The sequence below is a fragment of the Scophthalmus maximus genome, chromosome 21, assembly GCF_022379125.1.
Source record: "Scophthalmus maximus strain ysfricsl-2021 chromosome 21, ASM2237912v1, whole genome shotgun sequence".
Classification (NCBI taxonomy): domain Eukaryota; kingdom Metazoa; phylum Chordata; class Actinopteri; order Pleuronectiformes; family Scophthalmidae; genus Scophthalmus; species Scophthalmus maximus.
Window position 1 is genome coordinate 11,687,070 of NC_061535.1, and position 26,758 is coordinate 11,713,827.

Below are 26,758 nucleotides of genomic sequence, written 5' to 3' on the forward strand. Positions count from 1 at the left end.
GCTGGATATACCGGGGCATCTGTTCTCCTGAGAATCCGGCTCCGCTCGGCGCCATGGAGCGCGCCTGATCCCGGCACGAAGCCCGGGAGAGCTCAGCCCCCCTTCTCGTCTCAGCATCTCAGATCTGATCTGTGTGGATATCCGGAGGCCCGACCATGTCTGCGAGAGGGAAGGGGACCCTGACCAAAGACAGCGTCAGCCTGCTGCCCTGCTTCTACTTCGTGGAGGTGGGTTTCAACCGCTCCATCGTTCATTCACAGCCGCTTCTGTGACCCCGTTCATCCACACCAGCACCTGGCCTCATAGTGGGAATGTGCTCGGATTTGGAGATGAGGATGTTGTGTTGAGAACTATCCCCAAAAAGCATTGGCAAAGCTTAATGTGACTTTACTGGTACAGGTTGAATATGTAGCTTTAAAATAATTATGTAAGAGAAACGTGCATAGAGCATTTGATTTTCTAAGCTGTGTTAGTGTGTATATGATAAATCCCGCCATTCCTCTACTACCTGCACATTTCAATCTGAACTCATGAAAGATGGTTGCATTTACAGTCTAATAATATTTAAGGAAATCCATGCTGTTATTTCTTTAGGCCTTTTTTTGTGGTATATTACGTTTGTGTGGATTATATATTCATCAGCCCCAATGGAACTAATCAAATATATTATAGCTGATATTAGTTTTCCTCACAGTAAATAACTGGTGTATATAAGTTGGATCAGCATATATATATATTCATATATACGGTATACACACACACACACACACAAACACACCAATACCAACAACATAATACACACTTTTTATATTCATTTTTCCAACATTGCATTGCATAAGGAAACACAATTTACCGTAAGTCACTGAACAATAGACAAAAAAAAGAGAAAAAAATGAAGATATATTATATTTCATGTTATGTTTTCTCCTTTGAATGTAATTTTTTTTTTAAAAAAGAAAAATGAAATCAGATTAGTAATGTTCCCTTCAATCCTTGAGATTATTAACTGTTCAGTGCATCGCGAGCTGGAAATGGCTGCAGCCTCATCAGAGCGGTTTTTTTACACACTAAACGTGCAGCACAATATATATATACAGGATAATGCAAACAAATAGGATGAGGACGTTTCCACAAACAGAATGGCAGGACGTATACTCCGTCAAGTTTTTGACCATGAGTGTGTGTGGGGAACAGAACAGGTCTGTGCAGCCATGACGGATGTGAAATCGACTTGTTTGGTGGCAACAGTGTGTTTAAGTGTGAGGTCACTCAGCCAGACTCCCCCCCACCCCCCCCAGTTATTCCTGAGAATAACTGAAAATAATATTCTCCCGCAGAAAGGTTCACCGGCAAAAAAATCCTTCAAATCGACTTTGAAGGATTTCAAACATTTAGATGCGGACTGCACGCAGCTTGTGGTGCCTGTCACTCGTCCCCCCGCTGTGCACTTTATGCATGCTCTAATTCACCGCTGGCCCGTGGCTCTCCAATCAAACTGGCATCATACATTATGGATTCGCCTCTAATACTGTATGACGGATGCTGTTGGGTCGGGGGGCCGCATCATTCCCATGGATCCCTCTCCCTCTCTCTCTGCAGTGACTTGGATGGACAGGGAATTCCCTCAGTCACGTCGTGTTTCAGGAACGTTTCGTTTACATTTCATTGCGATCACACTACGATTAATGTCCCTGAAGAGGAAATGTCAGACTGTAGCTTTTCAAGTTGCTCAAGCAGAAGGCTTTTAGACTGATAACAATGTGTTTTGGTGATAACGCCGGATGGAAACAAGAGCCACAACTGATTCTGGATTTTGTTTTGGGCTGGTGCCAATTCTAATTCATATCAGCTTCTGGACAGAGATATCAGAGGTTTTAGCGCCTTTGTTTTTTCAGACGTATCTGTTGGTGGACAAAAATCAGCTGGTATGACACTTCGGCAATATATCGGTTTCGTAATTGTTTTTTTTCTCCGTAATATCGATGTTGGCATACAGGCCTCCAAAAATCCATATCGGTCGGCCTCTGGTTGTACCTCCATGAGCTTTAGAGCCGCTCTCCAAATTTGGGGGTCACAGCCCCTGATGCTCCTGGTTACCATGGAGACCACTTTTGGACCTTGAATGATGTTTTCTGTTCAGAACGCTGTCGTTGTTGTTTTTGTTCACTGACCATCAGCGATCAGCAAGGACAAGGTGTTTTTTAGGGGGAACAAATTTACACTCTGGCAGAAACATCTGAAACCTCACGTTTGCCTCAGATCAAGTTAAGCAAAAAGTATGAGGTGAACGGTGCATTTATTCAACGAATGTAAAAGACTGAACACACCAGTGATCCGCCGTGAGCCAGGTTTCCACGTTGGAGGGACGGGCAGCTGCGGATGTGATCCTCGAGTGTCTTTCACTTCCGAGAGGCCCGACGCTCCACTTTTGCATTTGGACTGTGAAGTGCAGACCGCGAAGCTCCAGGCCCCTTCTGCTCCTAAGTGGAACAAATGAAAGCACGAGGAGGGCTGAACAACTGTTATCTAAAACTGGGGAGAGGGACAAAAACAAAAGCTTGTGAATCACATGTAGCCGTGTGCAGGGGAGGGACACGGCCGGTAGCCTAGATAAAGGACAGCGAGTGTGCTGTGCATCATGCAGACGTGGGTTCGCGTCGCTGAGCTCTTGTTGTGTTGATGCCCGTTACACATTCCTCCTCTCTGACGCGCAGCGTCTATGTCTTGTGAGACAGGCGATCTGTCAGGACAGTGACGCTGTTGTAGAAGTGACGTGAATTTAGATCAGCGGTCCCTTGGGGGAAGGATTGCAATGAATTGGCATGAATGTAACTGAACTATTCATGTTAAAACGTTTGATTAAAATGGATTGAACATGAAACCGATTGAGTACTTTTACAAAAAAGTGTTGATATAAGCTACAATTATCTTAACACACCAACCCAAATATAAATATATTCCAGAGATTTGTCCTTCTGTATTCTCACATGGGCTCACTCGGGACATTTTATGGACATATTAATAGGTGGCCGGCAGAAAAAGTTCCGGCATTCCTGTACTTGTAGTGTTCTGCAGCAGGAAAACTTCTAAAAAGCCTTCGAGGATCTTCACGTATTCTCACACGGGCTCTGTCATTTTTCCGGAAATTCCAGAACATGTGCAGGGGTCAAAGTTTGCGTACACTTCCATTCTCTCACACAGCCCCTCTGGGAAAGGGTTCAGGAAAAAGTCCGGAGCTCGGTGAATGTCTGAAAGCACCGTTGGAGTCCCACATTATTTTTAAGTGTTGCTCAGTAACGTCCTTTAGTTTTCTTCTGTCCACCTGAACCCAATTGTTCCAAAGAGGCGTATTGGTGTAATTTAAAGTTAATATGGTTATAACAAACTGATTCTTTTTTTTTTTTAAGTCAGGGTTCGAACACTTGGATGTTTCTGAGGAGGCAGCGGAAGTCATGTCGACACATAAACTCCCTTTTAATGTGTGGTGATTGGTTCTGGCTCGGCATCGTACGTCATGAGATGCGTTTCCGTCCAGTGATGATATCTGCGTCATATCAAGCTTCAAAGAAGCCGGAAGAAGGGGAAAGAGGCGGAAGGACGGCGTCAAGAGATCCGGTCGGCACGGAGCGAAAGAGAGCCCCGACGGTGAGACGCTCTGCGCTGTGACGGAAAACCCGAGGAAGCGAAGGTGGAGTGAAGAAGGGGAACGAGACGCAACGACGAGGCCGGCAGTGAGCGGGAGCAGATGTGAGGCAATGGAGCCTCTCAACCGAGCTGAGCTCTCCCCAGAGGAGTCGGGGCTATTCGGATACAGAGAGAGCGAGGACGGGCCGAGACGTCTTGCTCTGTGATTTTTAAAAAAAAATTTTATGCCACCACTCTGATTGCACTGTTTGCTCCGCGGGGCCTTTCAGCAGATTCACTCGTCACTGTCAATAAGGCCGCCGGTCGCCGTGGTTTCAAAACGGAGGGCGTCAAACAGTTCAGCAGTGAAGCAGACTCTCACTCAAGAAAAACAAGCTCCTCTTTGGAACCAAAATGAAGGCCGCATGTTCAAGCAAAGATGCGAATATACGTGTGAATATATAGAGTAAATTTATAAAACAAAAATATATATAATATAGCAAACATTAAAAAAGGGTTGTAAAAGGACCAATTCAAACATTCAGATTATAAAAAAATTCAATGAACAGTTTTCTTTTATTTTTTAAAATCTAAAAAAATCAAAAATAAAGGCCAAATAAATTAAATACAATGACATTTTTTTTTTTTTTTTTTTTTTTTTTTTTTTTTTTAAAACAGATTTTGTCAAAAGGTCCAAGAAACACTCTTGGACGGTTGGACTCAGCAGCAGGGTAGAGGCTGCTGAGTCCAACTGTCCCGATTGGACAGTTTGACTTTGTCCGATTGAATGATCTGTGGTGCAATGTGCTAATTGCTTAGTCAGCCCAGCGGAGAGTGAAACGGGGTCGCAGTTCGCAGCCTGTCACTTCAGTGTCCCACGGGGGGATGGGAAATTTGTCTCTCCGTCCGACTTTGTCAAACCTCACCGTTGAAAATATTGCCGCACAAATTTCAAGGTACAAGATATTTCTATTGCTACAAAGGCCTTTGACGCGTTTGGATAAAACTTTTTTTTCTCACAAAATTAAAATTATTTTAATATGGTTGGATGCAGCTTTTCCTTCCATTTCCCAATCGTCCCATCCAAATAATCCCCATGAGTTGACAGATTTCATTTCATAACACATGGAGGTGGAATGATTTTGCTACTTAGAGACTTGGAACATAACTAGTCGGGCAACTCGAGTCAGTGAGAAAGCTCCGTGGCCGTCGGCCCGGCACCCGCTGTAAACCACATGCTATTTCTTTTTTACACATCTATTATTCAAAGTGCTCTGTCTCCTCCCCGTTCCCTCTTCTCTGTGTAATCACCGAGGGGAACGCCCGGAACACGCGGGAGGCGGCGGAGTCGGGTGAAAACTTTCAGACGAGCGCGGCGTGGCACAAGGCCAAAACACTCATCCAAGTTTAAACATGCAGGGACCAAAGTGTGGATGAAATTAAATTCACATTCCAGCCGCATTACAAAATAACACAAAATGAGTCAAATACCACCACCACGACCCGTGAAAGGCAGCGGCGGTCATTACACCAGACATTGCCAGTGTTGTATTGTATTGTATTGATTCTTTTTGCTAAAGAAAAATCTAGAGTTTGTCCGGAAAGTGAAGGTCACGGGCTCATTACAATGAATGTGCTCTGCCTGTGTCACTGCGGTTATAGACTTTTTTTCATTTTTTTATTTTACACGAATGCATTTTACTGCCAGAACAAATTCAACGTCCCCTCTTCGTTGAATTTGGAGCACAAACAGTATGAGATCCAGCATTAACCAAAGTATTTACACTGTATTTTGCCCGTGATCACTGGCACGTGGCTATTTCCTGGAGGCAGCGTGTACCAGCGTCTGAGAAACAGCTTAGGTCACCGACTATTGACAAGTCTCGCATTGTGTGTTAACGAGGGCGCCGCTCCAAGTGTCCGTCAGCGAGGCAAGTGAGCGATGTGAGCACACTGTGGATCTGTGTACTGTTCTTTTGCAAACTCTGAGAGAGCAGCCTGCTGGTGGCCTGTCAGTGACTCATGGTGTTGATTCGTCCTCGTCGATCACATAACGCTCACGGGCCACCGGCTCAGACGCGTGCACACACACACACACACACACACACACACACACACGAACACCCGGTGAAAATACATCAAGGAAATTAAAGCTATTTTCAGACATTTTCCAGAGTTCGCCGGAGATTTTCCTGCTGAACTCTCAGATGCAGGGCGCGACATTTGCAGACATTTGTCTTTGTCTACCATTCATCCCCACTGGAAAGGTTCAGGAAAGTGTCCGGGACTTGTGCGTACGTCTGAAAGCGGCTCATGATGATAAATTCTGTGAAACAAATCTATGTTTTTCAACTGTAAGACCTTTTTATACCAATTACATGAAGGTCACGTGCGTTTATTTCCCCCGCTTGTATGATAGTCAGGAAGCATCATCATATAGGATTTTAATTAACAGTTACCTGATGTCAATTTTCCTTCAGCGACCGAATCCACCGCAATCTGGCCGACAGCTGTTGATGTAGTTATTGATATCTGACAAACTCACTGACGCACTCTGTTTTGAGTTTAGCATTTTGGCCAGCGCCATCCAAGTTTTTTTTTGTATCGAAGAAGACTTGAAACTAGACATTGAGATCGTAAACTACAGGAAAATGGCTTCCGGTAGGTGGTTTCAATGTTGCTTGCTGGGACTTGAACAGCACGTGCTCCTCCTCACGTCGACAACGAATGAAAAGCGAAAGGACACTGGAATGTATCAAATGCAATCAGTTGCTATTGGCCAGAGCAACAAATACAATTCGAGCGTTACATAAAACGCCCTGCGGGAAAATCTTCTCCCAAGTGTGACTGCAGGAGGCAGGAGGCAGGAGCAGCGCGAGCGTTGACTCCACTGACCCACATATCTGATTTCCCACCAGCTGAGATGCTGGACGAGAGGTGAAGGGAGGCTGACGGCATAAGCCAGGAGAACAGACCTGGGGGGGGGGGGGGGGGGGGGGGGGGATGCTGAAGGAGCAGGTTTCGATGCGGAACACTCAACAGAAGGATGCGCCCCGTTTGCATGTTGCGTCATGGAAACATTCTGCAGGATCTGGCGTATGCATCCTCAGAGGAACAGTAAAAGATTCGATGTCAGATGTTGTTGTCGGTGAGGTTCGGAGTATTGTGCGCAGACATCCCTGCATGCGTTGGCTGGCTATTGCAGCTGCGGCCAACAGGCAACTGTTTTTTAAAAATCATGATTTTGTTACGTAATTTTGCCTCTGAACGTTCTAATGATCAGATTTTTTTTTGTGAGGAATTAAGGGATAAGGGACGACAGAAGAGCAGAACGGAAGGACAGGAGAACTAGTGTTGTAGCGATGAACCCTTGGCGAAAATGTGAGACGCACCAAGCGAAGGAAGTCGGCGAACAGAGGCTCTCTCTGTGTGTGTGTTTGTGTGTGTGTATAATGTGTTAATGTATTAGTAGCTCAGCTTCCAGCTGGAGTGTGTCGACTCGAAGAGATCCCCCCTTTGTCGGGCTCCCAGTGGGGCCCTCCTCCATCACACTGCTCTACTTAGCGTGAGCCGCGCGCCCGCCACCGCGTAACCAGTGAGTCAGGGTATTAAGGCTGCATGATGAAACCCACGATGCTCCGGGCCACATTCAACTCCCACTTACTGAATCTTACTCTGCGGGGCCACCTCTATCTGCCTTCAATCACACATCAGCCCTCTCTCTCTCTCTCTGCCTGCACATGCACCTCGCATTCTCGGTGGTGCTCCGTTGCCGGCGGGGCTGTTGGGAAAGATTTGGGGAAAGATTTTTTTTGTTTTTGTTTTTGGACACAGCAGAACTGCAGCAGAACAACTGAGGAAAAACACCTTGCTTGCAAAAAGACAAGATATGTTTTGATGGCTTTGAGTCATATAAGAGCTCGTGCAAAGATATGAATCATAGCAGATATAGCCCCGTCTCTGCAAATGAGAGGTGGAACCATGAATGTCAGCACATTAGCCAAGTTGGTGGGACCAGGGAATGAGAGATTAAATGAGAAGAGTTTATGAATTGCCATGGCGATGAGGTTTCTTAAAAAAAATCAAAAGGTTTGAGGCACATCTGGTGAACCTGCTATAGGAGAATAGGTCTGTTCCCACCGTTCTCGCACCGTGACCAAGACTGAAATTTGCCCTGTAGACGTCTTCTGGCCTGGGCTCTTATCAGTTGTGAAATTTCACAAGATGCCATCATCAAGGTCTTAAGATTTATCCGACAAAAACATTTGAGCAAAGATCTGAAGTAGAACATCTTGACACAGACCATCAATACAGTAAACTATTGCCTGTACACTTAAAACAAGTAGCTTCGCTTGTGCCTTGAGACAATGTATGTTGTTATATGGCGCTACACAAATAAAACTGAAATTATAAAAAAAATTATAAAAATATGTTTTTTTTATTCCTTTGAAATAAGAAACATTAGAATGAATGGGCGCCATCTTTAAGAACTCTGGAAAATGGGGTCCAGATATTTCTTATACTAAGTAAAAGTAGTACTTGTACACTACGTGGCCTATCGTGAAAACTCAGACATCAGAACAGGATGGCTACAGTGAAAGCTCCGTCCTCTTAGCTCGCACATCTCGGCTCCCTCAGCGATCTTGACAGGACTGGATATCCACGGGTGAAATGCCACCAGCTCGTACAGTAGAACGCAGTACAGTGACACTGTGACAGGTCAGCAGCGAAAGAGCTTCAGCTATATCTAAAGCATAGATTTACATAACTATGCCGAGGCCTCTGGAGCGGAGTCGTTCCACAAACCACTGGAGCACTTTGATTGATTAGTTCAAACTGAGAGACCGACAGCGGCTTTGCCTCACGGTTGGGATTGAACTGTTGTGTTGTCTTGTGATTTTTAAGACCTCAAGCTGGCTATTTAAGAAAAAAAAAAAGAATGACTGAGATCTGAGAGAGCACTTGATGTTCTTGAGAACAATTAATTCCGCGCGCCAGCGTCCATCAGCCGCGGCCCCGTCCTCGCCTCCCTGAGGTCACGAAAACTATCTTCCACGCCTCCGTCCTCATTATCAAATCAAATTAGCACGCGCGTTGAACCGTGGGGTTATGGGAACATCTGCAGCATTAACTGCCTGTTTATCTATTTATTTATTCATTGGCAATCTGTTGAAGCGCCGTCCGCCTCAGCTGTTTTTACGACTCTTTGGACCCTCTCACAACTTTCCGCTCTCCCGCGTTTGTGTCCATCCGGCAGCTGCCGATCCTGGTGTCGTCCGTCGTCAGTCTCTACTTCCTGGAGTGGACGGACGTGTTCAAGCCGGTGAAGTCGGGCTTCACCTGCCACGACCGCAGTCTGAGTCTGCCCTACATTGACCCCAACCACGAGGTCATCCCCCTGCTGATGCTGCTCAGTCTGGCCTTCGCCGGACCCGCCATCACGGTAAGAAAACAGAAAAGACTGAAGACAGAAAAGAAGGATTTCACTCAATGAAATACGCCCTCTGGCAGGTGCTTTACTCTTTAACTTGACAGTATTGTGTATTTAAACTTGCAGTTGGACCAACTGTTTGACAGAAGTCGATAGGTGTGGTTAACATCCGTGTTTTTGTCTGGGAAAGTATCCTTCCATGTCCATGAACCTCATTGATTTGTTATGAAGATGACCTTGCCGGCTCGATTGCCAAGTCTGAATGAACATTTTGGTTTTATGTTTATTCTGTTTGGGGGAAAAAAGAAAGAGATGTAAAATGATTCGTTTTTGACTTCCCCACTATTAGCTATGGAATTTCTTCCAAATGGGACTTACTTGATTTAGAAACAACAGTTTTGAAATCATCTCCTTTTTGTCCCTCTGGTTGGGAGGCTTGGCCCCACAAATCATATTTACATATTTACCCTGCAAGTCGGCATAGACGGAAGCAGGGTATTTTTTTACCAGAGTTGGTGGGATTGTCACTTGGGAAGTCATCTCCAGATGATCATCTTTTGGAGCGGATAGGCAAAAGGTCAAGATCAACAAAAATATGGTCTGAAAACCAAATTTCCCAGGATATAACAGACACACAATCCAGATCTTAAATATTAATCAGAAAATCATTCCTTACAATCTCATACGATAAGTGATGAAGTCACAAAGAAGTCAGATGATTACTGTCCTGCCTATAGTTCAGAAATGAATTTTTTGACATCTCCTCATCACTATAGACAGAACCTAAAGCTTGTATAGATTGAAAAATAACATGATCATATGGTTGACGTCACTTTGAAGTCAGAAAATAACAATGTCGCAGTTAAGACTTTTTATTTCCTTTTTGAAACATCAGACATCAATAGGTTCATATCAGCTGATAACACATTTTTCCTCAGAGATCATCTTCTCCCAGCAAATTTGTGGAGCGGAGGGAGATTTGAGGCTTTCCTCCCCTCGTATCGGGATTTTTCCCCTGCGGGCAGCACAAGTGTTCGAGTGCTTTGAGTACTACTCTGCTTTAAGAGCTGCTGCCCACCTGCGAAGCTTATGGGGGAAATGAGTTTGACTCTATAGATCAAATTATACCAACTGCATTCATGTTCTTCTGGGGAAAACTATAAAAACACACTGGGCTGTGGTTGATGTTTCTCTTCAAGCTACCGAAGTCTAAAAGGAAGAAAGCCGCACGGTCTGTGTGTCGGTCCCGGTATTATGCAGATCTCTGGAAACCCTCCTCTAAGGACTCCTAATCCCTCGCTATTTACATCAATGATACCGGATTTCCCCTTTCATCTCTCCATCCATTTGTCCCTCTCTCTCCCCTATTCATCACCATACGCAGAACATTATCTCCCTCCGCGATCCTAGACAGTGTGTTAAAGTTTTTTTTTAAATACTTTTAGACAATTGGATGTCCGAGAAGATGAAGTCAATCGTGAGCTCGAGCTAACTCCGTCGCACATTCCCACATCTCATCCATTCCCACAACACTTGTGCTATTCATAGAGCGCTTCGCTAACACCCTCACACACCGATCATAGACGGTTCAGTATCTTGCCCAGGCGGCCGCAGATCAAACCTCCGACTCTTCCATTAGCGGACGACCCAGCCACCCTGTATGAGTCATTTCATCATCCACCTGCATCTGAGCATTAGGTGAAATCATTTCAGACCGACTTCAGAGCATTACATTTAAAAAATAAAAACATCACGAGTACTAAAAGAGAACTGTGGCGTTTTGACACCCACTTCTTTACAGATCATGATCGGAGAGGCCATCCTGTTCTGCTGCGTGTCCCGGGGGAAGAGTGGCGCCGGGGCGGAGGCCAACATCAACGCCGCCGGCTGCAACTTCAACTCCTTCATACGCCGAGCCGTCCGCTTTGTCGGTAAAAAAAAAACCTGCGGCACATCCAACAATTAATACATTTTTCGCCTCAGCGCGTTTAGCTTGTTTTCCCCTGCTATTCCCGTCCCGTCCTCCCTCCTCTGTCCTCAGGCGTCCACGCTTTTGGTCTTTGTGCCACGGCCCTCGTCACGGACATCCTCCAGCTGATGACGGGCTACCCGACGCCCTACTTCCTGACCGTGTGCAAACCCAACTACACCACGCTGAACGTCAGCTGTGAGCAGAACCCCTACGTCTTGGAGGACATCTGCTCGGGGGCCGACCCGGCGGCCATCAACCAGGGCAGGTAGGAAGGAAAGATGTCTGAGGTCTGGACTGCAGTGTCACTACACCAGGACATCTTTAGTAAACAGACACTATTCACACTGACAAATAAGGTCCATAAGTACTTTTGATCTATTGATTTAATACTAATACACTTATTAAACCTGGAAAACAAAATGGATGCTCGTGTGATTCGGCACCACTGTAATATTTCACCCTGTGGACATGGAGTTCCGAAATTCTATTCCCATCTTTTAAAAACGTGTGAAAGTAGAAAAAGTTTTGTAAAAAGTTTGTATTTATTTTTCTTAGAGTAAATGTTGCAGTTTTTTCTTCTTCAAATATTTCAGTGGATTGATATTCACACTCATTTACAGACATATAGATGCTACACCATCATACCGCCGAATAACTACATGTCGCATTGATGCCTGTTAATGATTCTGCTGATATTTGGGGGTTTTTTTGCGTCTTGCTGGAATCCATTTTCATTTCGGAGCGGCTTTACTTTGGTCACAGTGTACAAACAATTTTTCTCTTTTAATTTATTCACTGACAAGAGACGTGTGACGTTACTCCCTGTGATTCGGCTGCGTGCAATTGGTAAAGCTCGTTCTAAGTCGTGGGAAACAGCCGGAGAGTAGGATCTGGGCTCGGGGAGCAATGCCGGGTCTGACCCGTGCATTCGGGACACGCGTAGTTTTGTCTGCAGTCTACGAGGGTCTAAATATAACCTACTGCTCCTGGCATCAAGAGTCTTCTTCTCTCTCCCCCCGTGCCAGCTTTAAGCTTTAGTCTCGCTTCCGGAGCAGCGTGAAAAGCTGTTTCGCTGCGGTGACTGTGCACCGTGGGTATCATTAACCTATTTAAACGGCAGACATGGCATCGTACACTACCTGTCTCCCTTTGGCAAAGGCATAACACTGTGACACATAATGGCTTGGGTTGGAGGTCGTCCTGAAACTACGACTCTAACATTTAGAATAACTATCAATTCACTGGATACTATCAACAGATTGAAACGTAGTCTGGATACTGAGATTTCTAACCTACAAGTGGAACTTTTAGGATTTACCAAATACCTACCAAAAGATATATATATATATTGTACATTTCTATGGCGTGGTGCAGTTCCCTGACTTTGGGGTAACTGGTCTTTACACACCCCGTCTCTACATCCCAGTAAAATGAATTCCTGAGAATCTATTTCCAGCCTATTTCCCATTTCCTGGGAATATAAAATGAGAAATCGGGAAAAAGAAGTCACTTTCTGAAGAGCTGAACTGAAGAGGTGAAACGTTTTCGGGGACTTGTTGAACATCTGTGTTTGAAGTGAGCATGTGCCCACTTGTGATCGCATCAGCTGAGACGGACGTTAATGCCAGGTCTGAACATTAGCGTCTTCTTCCGTGAGAAAACTGCGTGTTAAACAATGTCCCCCTCTCTTTAATTCCTTATCAGTATAATTGGCCCTAATCTTCACGGTGCTAAAAATGTTGGTGGAAACACAAACAAGAAAGACTAAACTCAGTCCTAGGCTGGTGCCTGGGGGCTCCTCGGTTCCTGGAAACAGTTGATCAAAAGGGATAAATAACGTCAGCAGCAGGTAAAACAGGGAAAAGACGTGTGCTCATTGAAGCAGGAAGCAAAAAAAACAACAACCCAAAATATTTACCAGATTTTTTTAACATGAGGCTTCAATAGCGCAAGTGTTTTTCACCCACACAGTGGTTTCAAGCTGAGCTCCAAAACCGAGACCAACGTTTGTAGATATCCACTAGATGTGTGTAAATCTGGGAGCTGAAGCCTCATATTAACTTTTTAACCTTTTTAATGTGAATATTTTCTTTCTTATTTCTTTGCTCCTCTACGACAGTGAACTGAACATCTTTGGTTTGTGGAGACGAAACAAAATCTAAATCACCCTGGGGGCTTGGGAAACAATCGACAGGTTAATTGACAATGAAAATAGTCGCACAAAGACACACGCAACTGCACGGACGCACCAAAGCGTATACATTCTTACATATGCAACGTCAGGAGGGAGGATGAGCGGAGGTTGGAGGGAGTGAGTTTCAGGAGTTGTCAGAAGTAGGTCACTGGGATGGAGCTCGGTGGGAAAGCAAAAAACGGGGCCACATGCTCACTTTCAGTATGAAGCGCACAGTCGAGCTCCTGCTGCTACACTGCAGTGTTTGACATTCAATGCTTTGTGTGTGTGTGTGTTTGTATGCGTTCAGCTGATACTTGGTTATAGTGCGATCAGATAAACATATCACTACAGTCTATGAAATCTGCTCCGTTACTGTTGCTTTTGTTAAATCATTTGGGGTGGGGCTTTAACATTTTAACAAAAGCGCCGAAGAGCATGAAGGGAGAGAGCATCTATAATTTGGTTCAGCCATCCAACCCATGACATCAAAGCGAGTGCGCTGGGTGGTGTTTGAGATATCTCATTATGCTTGTGTTTCTCTCTCTCTCTCCGCATCCTGTTGACTCACACATACAGATGTGATCACTGGCTGAGTCTATTTCTGTTTCATCTCTTGCAGAAAATCCTTCCCGTCGCAGCACGCCACCCTCGCATCCTTCGCCGCCGTCTATGTTTCGGTGAGTAATGGGTCGTGCCCACGCAAAAAAACCCAAAACACTGAGAACCCCGCTCACCCTCCCGTGAACCACCTATTGACACAGTGCAAGTTAACACAGGTGACTGATGGATGCCGGGATTAGTCAAGATCTACTGTTTCACGCGGCTCCTTCCTCGTTAATATGTATGATCTACTCGTCTCTTAAAATCTAGACTTTTTTGGAAATGATGTATTGCAGAAAATACCAAAATTGTTTATTAACTTCTACAGAACAAAGATTAACATAAATCCCCGGAAAAATTCTGACAGCCGTTACGGATTCGCGAGATGCCTGTGGAATGAACCCAGCAGCGACTGACAGGCGTATTAAAGCTACCCCAAATGAAAAGTGACGTGGAGCTGGTGACTCAAACTTTGTGGAACGTTTCAATTAATCAGACAATACAGAAGGGAGGAGGGGATAATTACTCCCTGTGTTACGTATTCATCTAAATGCCAAATAATACTGCCTGGGAAGAGGTGGTGGAATAGCACACTCTTGTAACGTAAATCAATGCAAATCAATGCAAAATGACTCAGGTGAATGCGTCATGTGTCTGCAGATGTACTTCAATAGCACTCTGACAGACTCATCCAAGCTGCTCAAGCCCCTGCTGGTCTTCTCCTTCATCATCTGTGCCATCATCTGCGGTCTGACCAGGATAATTCAGTACAAGAACCACGCCATCGACGTCTACCTGGGCTTCCTGCTTGGAGGAGCTATAGCTGTCTACCTGGTAGGGGCTAGTCCCATCAACAGTTTCCATTCACAGTGGCTTCAGTGTAGAGAAGGCCCATCTCCAGATTGTTACTATTGCAGAAATAGATTTCAACCCATGTAATGGATTCAAAGAACAACTAAAAGATATAGCTCTGTTTGCTCCTTTTTCTAGGGATTATATGCAGTTGGAAATTTCCAGCCGAGCGAGGAGGCAAGCAACAGCCCTCCGCCCATACTGCACCGACCACCGTGTTCTCTGCCCCACATAAGCCAGGAAGCCGTCCTCCACCACCTCCAGATGAAAGCCAGCATGGCCGGGGAGCCCGGAATACCCACCTCCCACTCTGAGGGCCTCTTGCACCGAAGTCTTCAGCAGCAGAGGCCCGACGACAGCCTGAAGCGCTCCAGTGCAGACGCGGAAGTGATCTCCCCCCATCTTACCCATAGCAAAGATGCCATGGTGACGTTTAGCCACACCCTTCCTCGGGTGCACACCCCCCAGGCCATGGCGGCGTATGAGGAAGCGGCCAGACGTCATGCTGCCACGCTCCACCATGCCTCCATGGACTCTAGCCGCTCAAAGCAGCTTTTGTCTCAGTGGAAGAGTAAGAACAACAACCACAAATGCTCCTTGCAGGTCCCAGACTCCTTCTCCTCCTCTGTGGACTCGTCGTCTGGCCAGTCCTCCCAGCATCCGCACCACCACGGCAGCATGGAGCTCCGATCCAACTCTGAGCCACTGGCGATGGGTCTGAATGGAGGCTTTGATAGTCACGCATACATGTCCAAACTGGCCACCGGTGCTAGTACGACCCTGCCTAACAACTGTAGTGGCATCACCGGAGGGGCCAGGATAGCCATGCAATCTAGACCTGGGTCTTCGCAACTGGTCCACATACCGGAGGAAGCTCATGAGAACTACAACACCAACTCCCTGAGGACAATGGGAGGAGGAGGAGGACATGAAGGGATGTTAACAGCAAACAGCACAGTTCAGGCTAACTGGCAAAGGGCAGCAGAGAAAACCTGTAGGACTAACGACAATGGACAGAACACCCAGCCGCGAATCATGCAAGTGATTGCAATGTCCAAGCAGCAAGGCCTACTGCAGACCCATTCCAAGAGCTTAGATGAGAGCAGCATAGGCTGCAACACCATTGGGAGTTGCCAGGGCTCTGCTCGCTACAGAGTGCCGAGTGATCAAGAACCCACTTGCACCACAGGGCCCAGCTCACTGGGAAGCACCACAGGCAGTATTTCAGGGAGTACCGGAGCTATCGTCAGAGTGGAGGCCCACCCTGAAATCAACAGACCGGTGATCCAAGCCCCAGCCACAGATGGAAGCGGAACGTGGAGGTGGCGGTCCCTGGACCATGGCACTGGACCTGGTGGAGGTCCAGTGGCAGGAGGCGGAAGTCTGAAGCAGTCCTATGAGCTCAACGATTTAAACAGAGACTCCGAGAGCTCAGACTCGATACGCGACGGGTCCATTGACAGAAAGCGTGCCAATCATATTGTTACCACCACTGCCACAGTTAGCACCCAGCCCATAGTTACTGTTCACACCCAGAACACTGGCCAGTCAGAGCAGAGGGTCCATCCCCAGGGCCTCTCGACCATAAGGGTCACTCCAGGGGATGGTGGTGTTTCTGGATCTGGAGGAGGAGGCGGAGGAGGAGGAGGAGGAGGAGGTGGAGAGACCGCATCAGAAACCCTTTCAGTCACCTCCAGTCGGGAGTCCACACTGCAGCGGAAAGGCAATAATATCATCCTGATCCCAGAGAGAGCCAACAGCCCCGATAATGCCCGGAATATTTTCTACAAGGGAACGTCGATGACTCCTGTTTTCAGGGACTAACCCATAAAAATAACTCGAGACTTCTGAGAAGACGTAGCTAATGATGCAACACAGGTGAATTTTCACAGAACCCTTAACGATAGTCAGTATTACCTGCCCATTGTGTTTATCATTAATAACTTCAGAAGAAAAAGGTTTTATTCAGCATGGGATTTTTTGTACATTTACACTAAAGCACAACCTTTTACGTGTTGTAGAAATAATCACTGTGTACCTTTGTGAGTCACTCCCAAGGAAACCTATTGTAACGTTGATGCTGTGCCAGTGCTTTGGGGGAGAAGAGAACCTTTTTCTAAACAGTTCTGTACATTTTGGATATTAGTCATCACAAAAAAGATAAAAAAGTGAAGTAGCACAGTAACGTAAACTGTAGCAAATTAACCCATGATAATTGTATCATTCCTATGAAAGCAGTGTTTCCTTCCCCGGGTGCTACACCAGAAAATACTATTTACTATACAGCATACTATATATAATTTGAGTAGATAAAGAATGATTTATTTTACAAAGAGGGAACAACTATGATTACGATTAATAGGTGACAGAGGTATGTTTTGTACTTTGTCTCTTTTCTGTACAGATACCACATACTCAATACTGTTTTGAACCATAAGTGTGCTTAGCATTCCTTCTGTAGCTATGAAGTCAAATATGCTGTGACTTGCACTGAAATATGCGTTTACCGTACCTTGCATACTGTAAACCCTGACCTTATCATTACATCCTGTACTTACATTTGGATGTCCATACAAGTTTTATATCTACAGCACAAAAAAAACGCAAATCACAGGAATATTATTATTAGTTACGATCTAGACTTCAATAACAGAGTTGTTTTTTTAAACCATTGCTAAAGCGATGGCTGGCGGCTCTCGCTGGCTTCCTATCCAAAGCAATAGCAGCCGAGGCTCATGGGTAGTCCCCATATTAATAGCCATCAAACAAACCAAATCAACAAAGTTGAAAACAATTTAAACTGACAGCCAAACGCAAAATACCCGAGGATGAGGCTTAAGAAGCAGAATGCACTGTAAGGCGACGTGCTCACCATAGTAGCAAAACCAAACATGTTTTGTTGTAGCCTGCATTTATAGGGCGCTACATGTAGCATTTTTTTCAACAGGAATATACAATATTGCTGACAAATTGTTATACCTCAATTGTGATCGTCGTCAAATAGAAAACCTAGTCTCAAAGTAATTTCCCGTTTGTGCCATAAAGTAACCAGCAGATTTTCTACAAAATCTCACCCAGTGTATCAAACGTCAAGGCCAGTACAGGCTGTCTGATTTTGTTTATGGATATAGTAGTTGTCGAAAAAAGAATATATTTTACGTGAATATACATACAGCAGAAGAGGGAATGATTAAAATCTGTCGTTTTCATGTTATAATGCATATCATCAATTTGTATCTCAGTGGTTAAATAAGCACCGACTGGATATGAAGTCAATTTGATACAAAAAATCCAGGATTGGCACCTGTGAAAATATAATAATGCCAGAGTTACTAAATGAGAACGTTTGCCAAAGCTAGAATCTTTCGTAGGTAGGAAAAGAATATTAATCATCAGATGGAGTTTTCAGTATTTGTATAGCAAGCCTGCATAATATTGTACATGATTTATTACATTTATTAACATATGCATGGTCACTTTTCTATAGTGCATAACCACAGGATTTCTATCATAAATGTGTGTTTATTTTGACTGTACATCGAGTGTTTAAAAGTGTGTATTTTATTTACAGAATGCGATTCATAGTGAGAGTTACATGACAATCTTTTCTATCTAAGTACTGTTGCCCTTCAGGTTACAACAGGCTGGTTTTCTTTTCCTTTTTTTTCTTAAATGGAGCTGCCACTGACTGCATCATATCAAGTGGAAATGCTTAAAAAAACTAAAAAAAAAACCCCATAGAAATAAAAGGAAAGTTAGCTGAGTTTTTGCTCAAAAGCTCTCAAAAAAGAAAATGTATTTATTTTTTAAAATAACCCAGGTAGATTGACTATTTTAAATACAGATTTTTGCTTCATTTAAGTGGCTGTATTTGGTTTTCACCTGCACCTCAGAATAAAATCTTATACCCACGTTCCTTGCAAATAGGTATAGGGGGATGTGATGCTGTAATGGATGTTTTGGGCGGAAGGAATATGTACAGTAATTGGAACAGTACTAGATTGTGGCCTACTGACAACAATTGAGCTCTTTGACATAGTGAAATATAACATGAGATTAATTATCATTTATTGTGTTTTCTTTCGATGCAAACTTACACAAATTAACATGGCTGAGGGCTTTTTTTGCTAAGATTAACAAAATTATGAATTTGCAGATTGAAAAATAAATAGACAAATTACAGAAAACGCACAACTGCACAAAAGCACAACAGCTCATTTTCAGTTCCATAGTAGGACCAAATTCTGAGGACATTTCATACCAGCCTTTTTCACAGTACACGTATCAAAGAAAGCTCTATATTGCCCTTTACATACAATATATGATATATGTTAAAAAAAAAAACAGCCTGTATGACTTTTTTCCCTAATCATGACAAAGTTCAACTTGGCCAACGTGGTGTATATGGGAGTTAAAAAATAAGTTTTATTCCTTAGATTAAAGCCTTAACATTGTCCAGAGTCCCTTTCAGATGAACAGAATCCCCCACAACACCCACCCAGAGTAACATATCTAATACAAACTGTATATTGGATATGAAGAAAAAACTCTATATATAAAGATATGACATGAGTATTTCTATTGTTTTAAAATGATTTGTCTGATTAAGAGTCCGTCCCCCAGGTCTGTGAAATCAAAGAGTGTAACACGGCACATGGATAGAAATGTAGATCCAGTGGGTAAAAACTGTGAATGGATGCTCTCTGCATGTGTAGCCTCTTGTGTTGTCCCTGGATGAATAATAAATGTTTTTTTTCTGATACTGTGATCAGCTGTATGAATTTTATGCAGCAAGTTAAAAATAATAATAATGATAAAATAGAAAAAGTATTGATTGCTTGAAAAAAACCTAGCATTCGCTATAGTACTCAGAGCACGTCGATCAGGGTGGATGAGGAACTGTGCAACTGTCTAAAAATGATTGGAATAAATGTTTGCTATTGAAACCAGTCGACCAATTGTCCTCTCATCCGTGTCAATGTTGTCATTTAAGACTGACAGTAATCCTGCACACAGTAGTTAAATCATTACAATATAAATACTCGGTAAGTTCCTGAATTTTTTACCTCTTATTATTCCACAACTTCACATCTTGTTTCCCAGCAACAATATTATGGTATTGGTACATAAGATTACATCATAACCGTAATGATGCTGCACATTGCAGGCCGTCAGCTGCGTGTAAACATAGAGTTTCTACGAGACACAGTTGTCTGATATTAGACACTGTGAGTGAAGTAATCTCTTCGTACACCAAATATACTTTACTGATAAAAAACAAACCCTGAGCTGGCTTCTCCCTTTTTTTGCCCCAGATGTGTCCCTTTGAAATGAAAGCTTAACGCAGCATTAATTTCACACATCCTTTCAACTGCTCTGTTATGTTGCTTTGTCTCTGTGGCAGTGTAACACAATTTGTTAGCATCGCCATGTGTAATTATCATCATTCAAAGTAGGTCATTGAAATGACCCAAATGGAAGAGTTCAGTTCACTGAAGTAATTAAGATTCTTGGTGCAATCGGTGCAAGCAGAACCAGCAGGACATCTTTAAAAGTGGAGAGGAAAAGTACACAAACAAATGATTATCTGTAATATTTATGAATTACAATATGTTTTATGTATTTATATTAAGACACAAATCAACAAGAGTCCTCCGGGAGTGCGGACCTCCGCCAAGGCTGAGCAATCCCCCCAAACACGAGCCGTTTCACCTTCTAAAAATTCCAGGATACAAATCAGTATCTGGATTCCTTCCAAAATTGAATCATGTTACTATGGCCAAGACACAAAAATGTTCACGCAAATCCGTCCATAAGTTTTTAAGTAATCCTGCCAGCAAGGTATGCATTGCAGCGTGGTGATTGACAGCTGGTACTGTACCTTCCAAGGCTTTAAAACGGCAGTTCACAAAACTAATGGGTGACGTCACTACTTGGTGGGTTTGCCACTTGGATCATGACTTCCCTTTTCAGCACTTTAAACGGTTCAACGGTCACGTTTGCATTGAAGCCAAGCATTGACCTCTCCAAGAATGATGGTGCTGGAAAACCATGCATGAACAAATACCAGCCTTCTGACCTAACTTGGAACTTGAAGGAATCAATACCAACTATGAATCGGTTGTACGTCTTCACAATGGATGATCTGCTCGCTACAGGGTGGGACGCCATACGCTCACCATGAGCACACACAAACTGCCTTCCAGCCATTACACACCCCAAAAAAATAACATTGTTTGTTTTTTTCTGCTTCTCTTTTCTATGCAGCCCAACTATGCAACTTTTATTTCATGGACTGTTCGTGTCTGTTCGCGCTCACATGCGCAAACAGACTTTCAAGTCAGAAATCATCTACTCAAACTGAAAGCAGACATGTGCCTATTACAAGAACCTCCACCTAAATAATTCAGAAGAGCATTTCCTAACAGGCCCAGGATACAATCTAGTCTATTTAGCTACCTACAATTTCCATATATTTCAACACACACTGTGGAAAATATTTTGATCCAACTTTCATTAATAAAGTTAGTTATATATGATATGATATATGATAGCCTAAACTACATGTAGTTAAAAACCAGTCCAGGTAGTCGGGACTGAAAAAGTGGAATCCATGCCTGCTTCCAATTTATGATAGATCATGCAGCATTTATTTTTACTTTCTTCAATTGGTCCAGTTCAGGTGATATATAGTGACTGACAAGAATATCATTATTTACATTATATTGATGATAACTGGGTAGGAAATGAAATGAGTGTGCACAGGAGGTTGTAGATTACTGAGGACTGAAGGGGGCACACTATTTGTGTCTTAGGTGATGGACACAATCATACAATCATAGAAAAGGTTCGCTCAATTACATTCTGTATTTATCACAATCCATAGAAATATATATATATTTTTGTCAGATGGCTAGGTTTACGAATCATTCATACATAATATGAAAAACACAGCTAAAGCATTACCATTCTAAAAAAGCTTGGCAGCTTGCTCTCAAACCGTCATGTCAGATTTACAGTGAATAATGCAAATTGCTGCAATCAATAATTTAAAAATAAAACACACTGGAAATGCTAAAGATGTCTCATTCGAAATGATGAGGCGGCTGACAAATTATTTAAAAGGTGAATTGCACCGTGTCCTACATTAGGGCCTGCGGAGATTTTGTTTCTGCTGTGGGGAATAGAGGAGAGAATCTGAGGATGTTGGTCACTGTTGTTCTAAGTGTCAGATTTGGCTTGAGGTCAGCTGTTCATTCTGTGGATTAAAACGGTTGATTAAATCTAAGTTCTTGCTGTCTATCTTTCTAGTCGCAGTCGTAGCTCCCATGGATAGGAATTAAAGAAACTGTACGACATGTCACAACTCAGTCCACTCAGCAAATAAGTTTGATTTGCCGATGTGCTGACCTGTCAGTCTGTGAATCTTTGTCGTCACTAAACCCAGTCAAGTAAAGCAGCGGCGTTGTTTTCACTCCACAGACCTTGTAAAACTCTAGATCAAAAGTGTCACCAGAACCAGACGTCGCCGGGAGTCGACAAAACAGACGAGACAAATATTTTCTCTCACTCGTTCCCCTTTTCAGTCTCTGTTTTTTATTTTAATTAGCCCCACTTCTCCTCCTCCTCCTCCTCTGTAGCCATCTCCATCTTTCTGCCCCAGCGTTGCCATAGCAACTGAGTCCCTGTCTCGGTTGCGCATCGTCTCCAAAATGAAAAACCAAAAGCTCCATGCCTTGAGCTGGAAGCACAATGAGCTGCGATAATTCTCACTTTCACCGACCAAACAGGGGGGGCAGTCGTTGCAGAAATTACACAATGCCCTCGCATCAAAAAGACCACCACGGTGAAATTGAGTTTTCTTTCTTCTTTATGTTACTCCAACTTAAGCTTTAAACCACTCCCTCTCAGCGTGGTGTAGTGGCTAATGGAAACTAAATAGGCACGTGCCAGTTTATCATCACATCACAATGGCATTTTAAGAATCAAAACCATATTTCATTTCCAGAAAAATAATCAGATTGTGCATGGGCCGTATTAAGAATGAATGGAGGGGAAATGTTCTTCCCCTTCCTGTCCTGTGGGTTTTACATTACAGCTGCTGGCCTTGTCCTACTTTCGCTGACTGAAATGTTCAAAGGGAAAGAGAGAGAAAGAGAAGAAGCAGTGAAAACACCAGAGATCCCCACACACACACACACACACACACACACACACACACACACACACACACACACACACACACACACACACACACACACACACACACACACACACACACACACACACACACACACACACACACACACACACACACACACACACACACACACACACACACTTATTCTTATTCCGTCCTGTCTGAGAGATGTCTCGTTCCTTGCCTCACGTACATCATCTCTTTCTATGTTTCTCTGTTTTTTATTTACCTTTGGTGCCATCAATCCTCAAAATACTACATTTCCAAAAACAAACATGTAGTTGTCTTACTTGGTTTAGATATTAATATTTTCCATCCAGCGTACGGAACAAATATAAGTCATAACTTCCCATGTTTTAACAATATTGCATCCACCACCTCAGCGCCCTTTGTATTCGATCCATTGACTGTAAATAATGATGGACGATATGACAACTCCCAAAAGTGAAGCCAAATCACCTGGATCGCCCCCTGGTGGCTGGATGCAGTATGCATCACAAACCCTGCTTCCTCCATCTTAGCAGATGGACCAAACAAAAAAAACTGGTTGCCATTCACACATGAAGAACGCAGCATTCACAACAGCAGGGAAATTTGCGTTGTCACATTCAGCCCCTCCGGAAAAGCTCAGGAAAATGTCCGGACTTCAGTGCGTGTCTGAAAGCAGCTTTAGATGTTAAAGAGGGTCTGGTTAGTTCCCTTCAAATGGTTCAATGGGAGGCTTCTGCTTATTCAGCAACCCTGTAGAAATAACTGAGGAATTATATGTCGGGGAAGAGCTGGAACTTGGTGTTAATAAAGTCTTTTCATCACATTAATTTGGTGTGACAGAAAACTCTACTTTGTTGTGGTGTTTCACTGAGTGCTTCCCTTTCCTACCTTTCAAGAGTGAGATTATTAATCAGAGCATATGGTGTTTCCTTGGCAGCCGAACAGTTCTGCTCTACCTCGGTGTTTGTTACGGCTCCTGAGAGGGAGGGTGTAAAAAAAACATAATAAGCAAAAGTTTCCTTCATAACCAGGCAATGAAGAAGACCCCGGGGATACATTAGGTGTTATTCGAATACATTTTACTTCTCCCACGTGTCAGTCGGGCAATTTGTTTTTTATTGTACATTGTGGTTTTTCTGATGAGTGTAAGAAACTGCCGATATTCCAACATAATTAATAATCCTGCCTGTGTTGCGCGCATTTCTGTCCAACGAATACACATAATGCACCACTTTACCGCCGCATATAGCATTCACTGGTAGACTGATTTTCTGCCTCCATAATCTTTGAGATTTTAAAGCACGTTAGATGCGATTTCCACACACAGCAGAGTAAAATTGTCAAAATTAAAATGATTCGTGATTGATTACGGTGTTGTGAAAAGTTGTAGTGCTACATGTTTTTTCAGTCCCACTCCAAATCTAGTTAATTATTAAGTTTTTCTGTGTTAACCAGTTTTGTATTGCTGGGTGTGAAGCTGCCTTCAGGGTTCTGTGTGGAGAATCACTTTCTTTCTGTCATGCGTAATTTGAAAACTAGGTTGCCCCCCAAAAAACAATGCAAATTCATGCACTGTCTTTTTTTGTGCCTGTTCAGCATCAGCCAGAAATGATTTATTGATGAAAACACACAGCCCCATCCATCCACTTATCAATCCCCACTCATATATTTATTCACGTCCTCCTACGTTCATTTACTCTTTCATTCATTCATGCCGTCAAAAGAAATGGGGCAATGCACTCAGTATGGAGAATAGGCTGATAGGAGATTGAGCTCTTCCTGGTCCCTAACCCTAAAACCAATTATTAACCCTTAGAGGTCATTCGTCAGAGAGTGGGAGCTGGAAAATTAGGTTTCCGCAAACCCAATTTTCACAAAGAATACAATTGTACACACACACACACACACACACACACACACACACACAATGGGAAAAAATGTGGTTTTAGCATTGGTGACATCCTTCTTTTTTCAGAAGAACATGCCTAAGAGGAACCCGGAGAACACGTTGAATATTCAGAGAGTTCTCTCTTCATGCTCCACTGGCCCTCCCTTAACAGCGGCGACGTTCCAGCGTTCAGTTTACATAACTGTGGTACTGTAGGATGTCGTCGAATCTTGGCAACATTTCAAAAAAAGCTAACATTTTCACGACTGTCTCCGGAGCTGTGTGTGTTTGACACAATGGAAAAGGAGGCTAGAGGGGTTCACATCTTCTACGCAGAGAGAGGCAGGATAGGATAGATTAGTAGATCTTGTTGACTGTGGTGCAATAGAGACAGCTAAGCATCTTGGGGAAGACAAAGTCAGATTATGTTTTTATAGCTCTCTTCCAACAAGATGTAAAGGTTTCTTGTATACAAGCCCGGCTGAAATGTGTTTGTTTTATAAAAATAGATTTTGGGGTAACTACAACTGCATTTTCTTGGCAAGAAAAAGCAGAATTTTGGTCAGCTGGTAAATCTAAACCCATAGTTAATTGATCACAGTCATCAGGTGTAGGTAACTCAAGGAGAACCAGTCTACACTGACCTTTATTCTTGATGCGGGCAGCTAATATCAACAGTTAGTCAACCAAGCCCACTTTTAGATTTAACACAGTGACCTCCTGCCGCAGGTTAACCTGCTCAGCGGCAGATTACTTTAAGAAGATAAGATCACAACCTTTCAACTGCCCAAACTAATGATCATTGAGACAACACTGTAAACATAAAGTCATCTTTTCCTAACGGGATTCTGACAGAGATAAAAGTATTGAGTCTGTAATAAAGCAAGACTTCTATAGATGATTAGTAGTAGTAGTAGTAGTAGTTGTATAATACTGTAGAAGTGGAACTGAATAAACTCAGGTTATTATTATATAATTTTATCATTATTTATTTTGCATACTATTTATTTGTTATTTTTTGACACTTGTTTAATGTATCTTTATGTGCCTTGAATGTTTTGTAAGGGTTACTATTTAGATCTTGATGACAAATATTCTCTATATCATCTTTGTTTAATAGAAAAAATATATATATGAAAATAAAAAAAATGAAAAAACAGAACTGCGCGCCAAGAACTTCCGGGAACTATGTGAAGTCTGCGTATTTGACTTCCGTTGTCGCGACTCTCCTTAGATGGCTCTACTTAGGGCTCAGCCTCATTACTACGTTTTCGTTTTTGACGTTTATGTCCGTCGTCCACACGACTCCGGAAGTTTTTTTTCCGAGCGCACTAAAAACGGAGAAGATTGGAAACGATGTTTACGCCGTTTTGAGTTTGAATATTCCCGGACACCGTGGCGCAGTTTCCCGCGCATTCGCTTCCTGGTTGGTTCCTATCACGACGACTCAACAACCAGCGGCGATGAAGGAAAAACACTTACCGTCAGTGACGGTTCCACCTCGTCGTCGTCGGTTCCAAGAAGTAGTAGTAGAAGAAGAAGAAGTTTGTTGTATTCTCTTGACGTAAACAACTCTGCAGTTGGCGCCCGTTGGGTAGACGACAACCCACTTCCTGTTTACACCGGCGCGCGCATGCCCGGTGAGTGTACGTGAACGGTTACGTGATGTATGTTTTCAGGTGTGTTGGTATGATGAAGCCTGAAGCTTTCACACAACCACAAAACATCACACATGCATTTTTTTAATGATGTGTAATTTATTTAGGGCTCTAACTGATGATTATTTTCATTATCGATTAGTTGTTTGGTTCATAAACTGGTGAAAAATGTTGATTTTGCCATAAACCTCAAGATTATGTTTTTTTTGTCCACCCACCAAATATATTCTGTTTACTGTCACAGAGGAGCAAAGGAACCAGAAATTTGTCACATTAAAGGAGCTGAAATCATAGAATTTTTTCATTAAAAACTACTTGAACAGATTAATCATTTATCAAAAAAGTTGTTATAGGTTAAAGGTTGTT

General features: G+C 43.2%; 2 protein-coding genes and 1 long non-coding RNA gene across 3 annotated transcripts in view; 2 read left to right on the top strand and 1 right to left on the bottom strand.

Moving 5' to 3' along the window:
• LOC118290951 (phospholipid phosphatase-related protein type 4) lies at window positions 1–19,415 on the top strand. Its single transcript, XM_035618734.2, has 7 exons — window positions 1–227; window positions 8,882–9,067; window positions 10,857–10,986; window positions 11,097–11,292; window positions 13,823–13,880; window positions 14,464–14,637; window positions 14,794–19,415. The coding sequence occupies exons 1-7, from the start codon at window positions 156–158 to the stop codon at window positions 16,477–16,479; spliced, it is 2,502 nt and encodes an 833-aa protein (XP_035474627.1). The 5' UTR covers window positions 1–155; the 3' UTR covers window positions 16,480–19,415.
• Window positions 383–26,365, bottom strand: LOC118290956. The gene is made up of 3 exons (XR_004786512.2): window positions 26,217–26,365; window positions 23,735–23,822; window positions 383–2,480 (listed from the first exon to the last, which is right to left on the bottom strand). It is a non-coding gene; the product is annotated as an uncharacterized LOC118290956 (long non-coding RNA).
• The window catches only part of palmdb (palmdelphin b), a 40,033-nt gene continuing 39,515 nt past the window's right edge, over window positions 26,241–26,758 (top strand). The window contains exon 1 of the mRNA XM_035618730.2: window positions 26,241–26,374. The gene's annotated coding sequence lies outside the window, so the exon portion shown is untranslated. The remainder of the gene's footprint in view (window positions 26,375–26,758) is intronic.

Coding starts and splice junctions, on each gene's coding strand:
- LOC118290951 (XM_035618734.2), top strand. CDS start 156: ATGTCTGCGAGAGGGAAGGGGACCCTGACCAAAGACAGCGTCAGCCTG. Junction 10,987..11,096: donor CCGAGCCGTCCGCTTTGTCG/GTAAAAAAAAAA, acceptor CTCTGTCCTCAG/GCGTCCACGCTTTTGGTCTT. Junction 14,638..14,793: donor GAGCTATAGCTGTCTACCTG/GTAGGGGCTAGT, acceptor TCCTTTTTCTAG/GGATTATATGCAGTTGGAAA.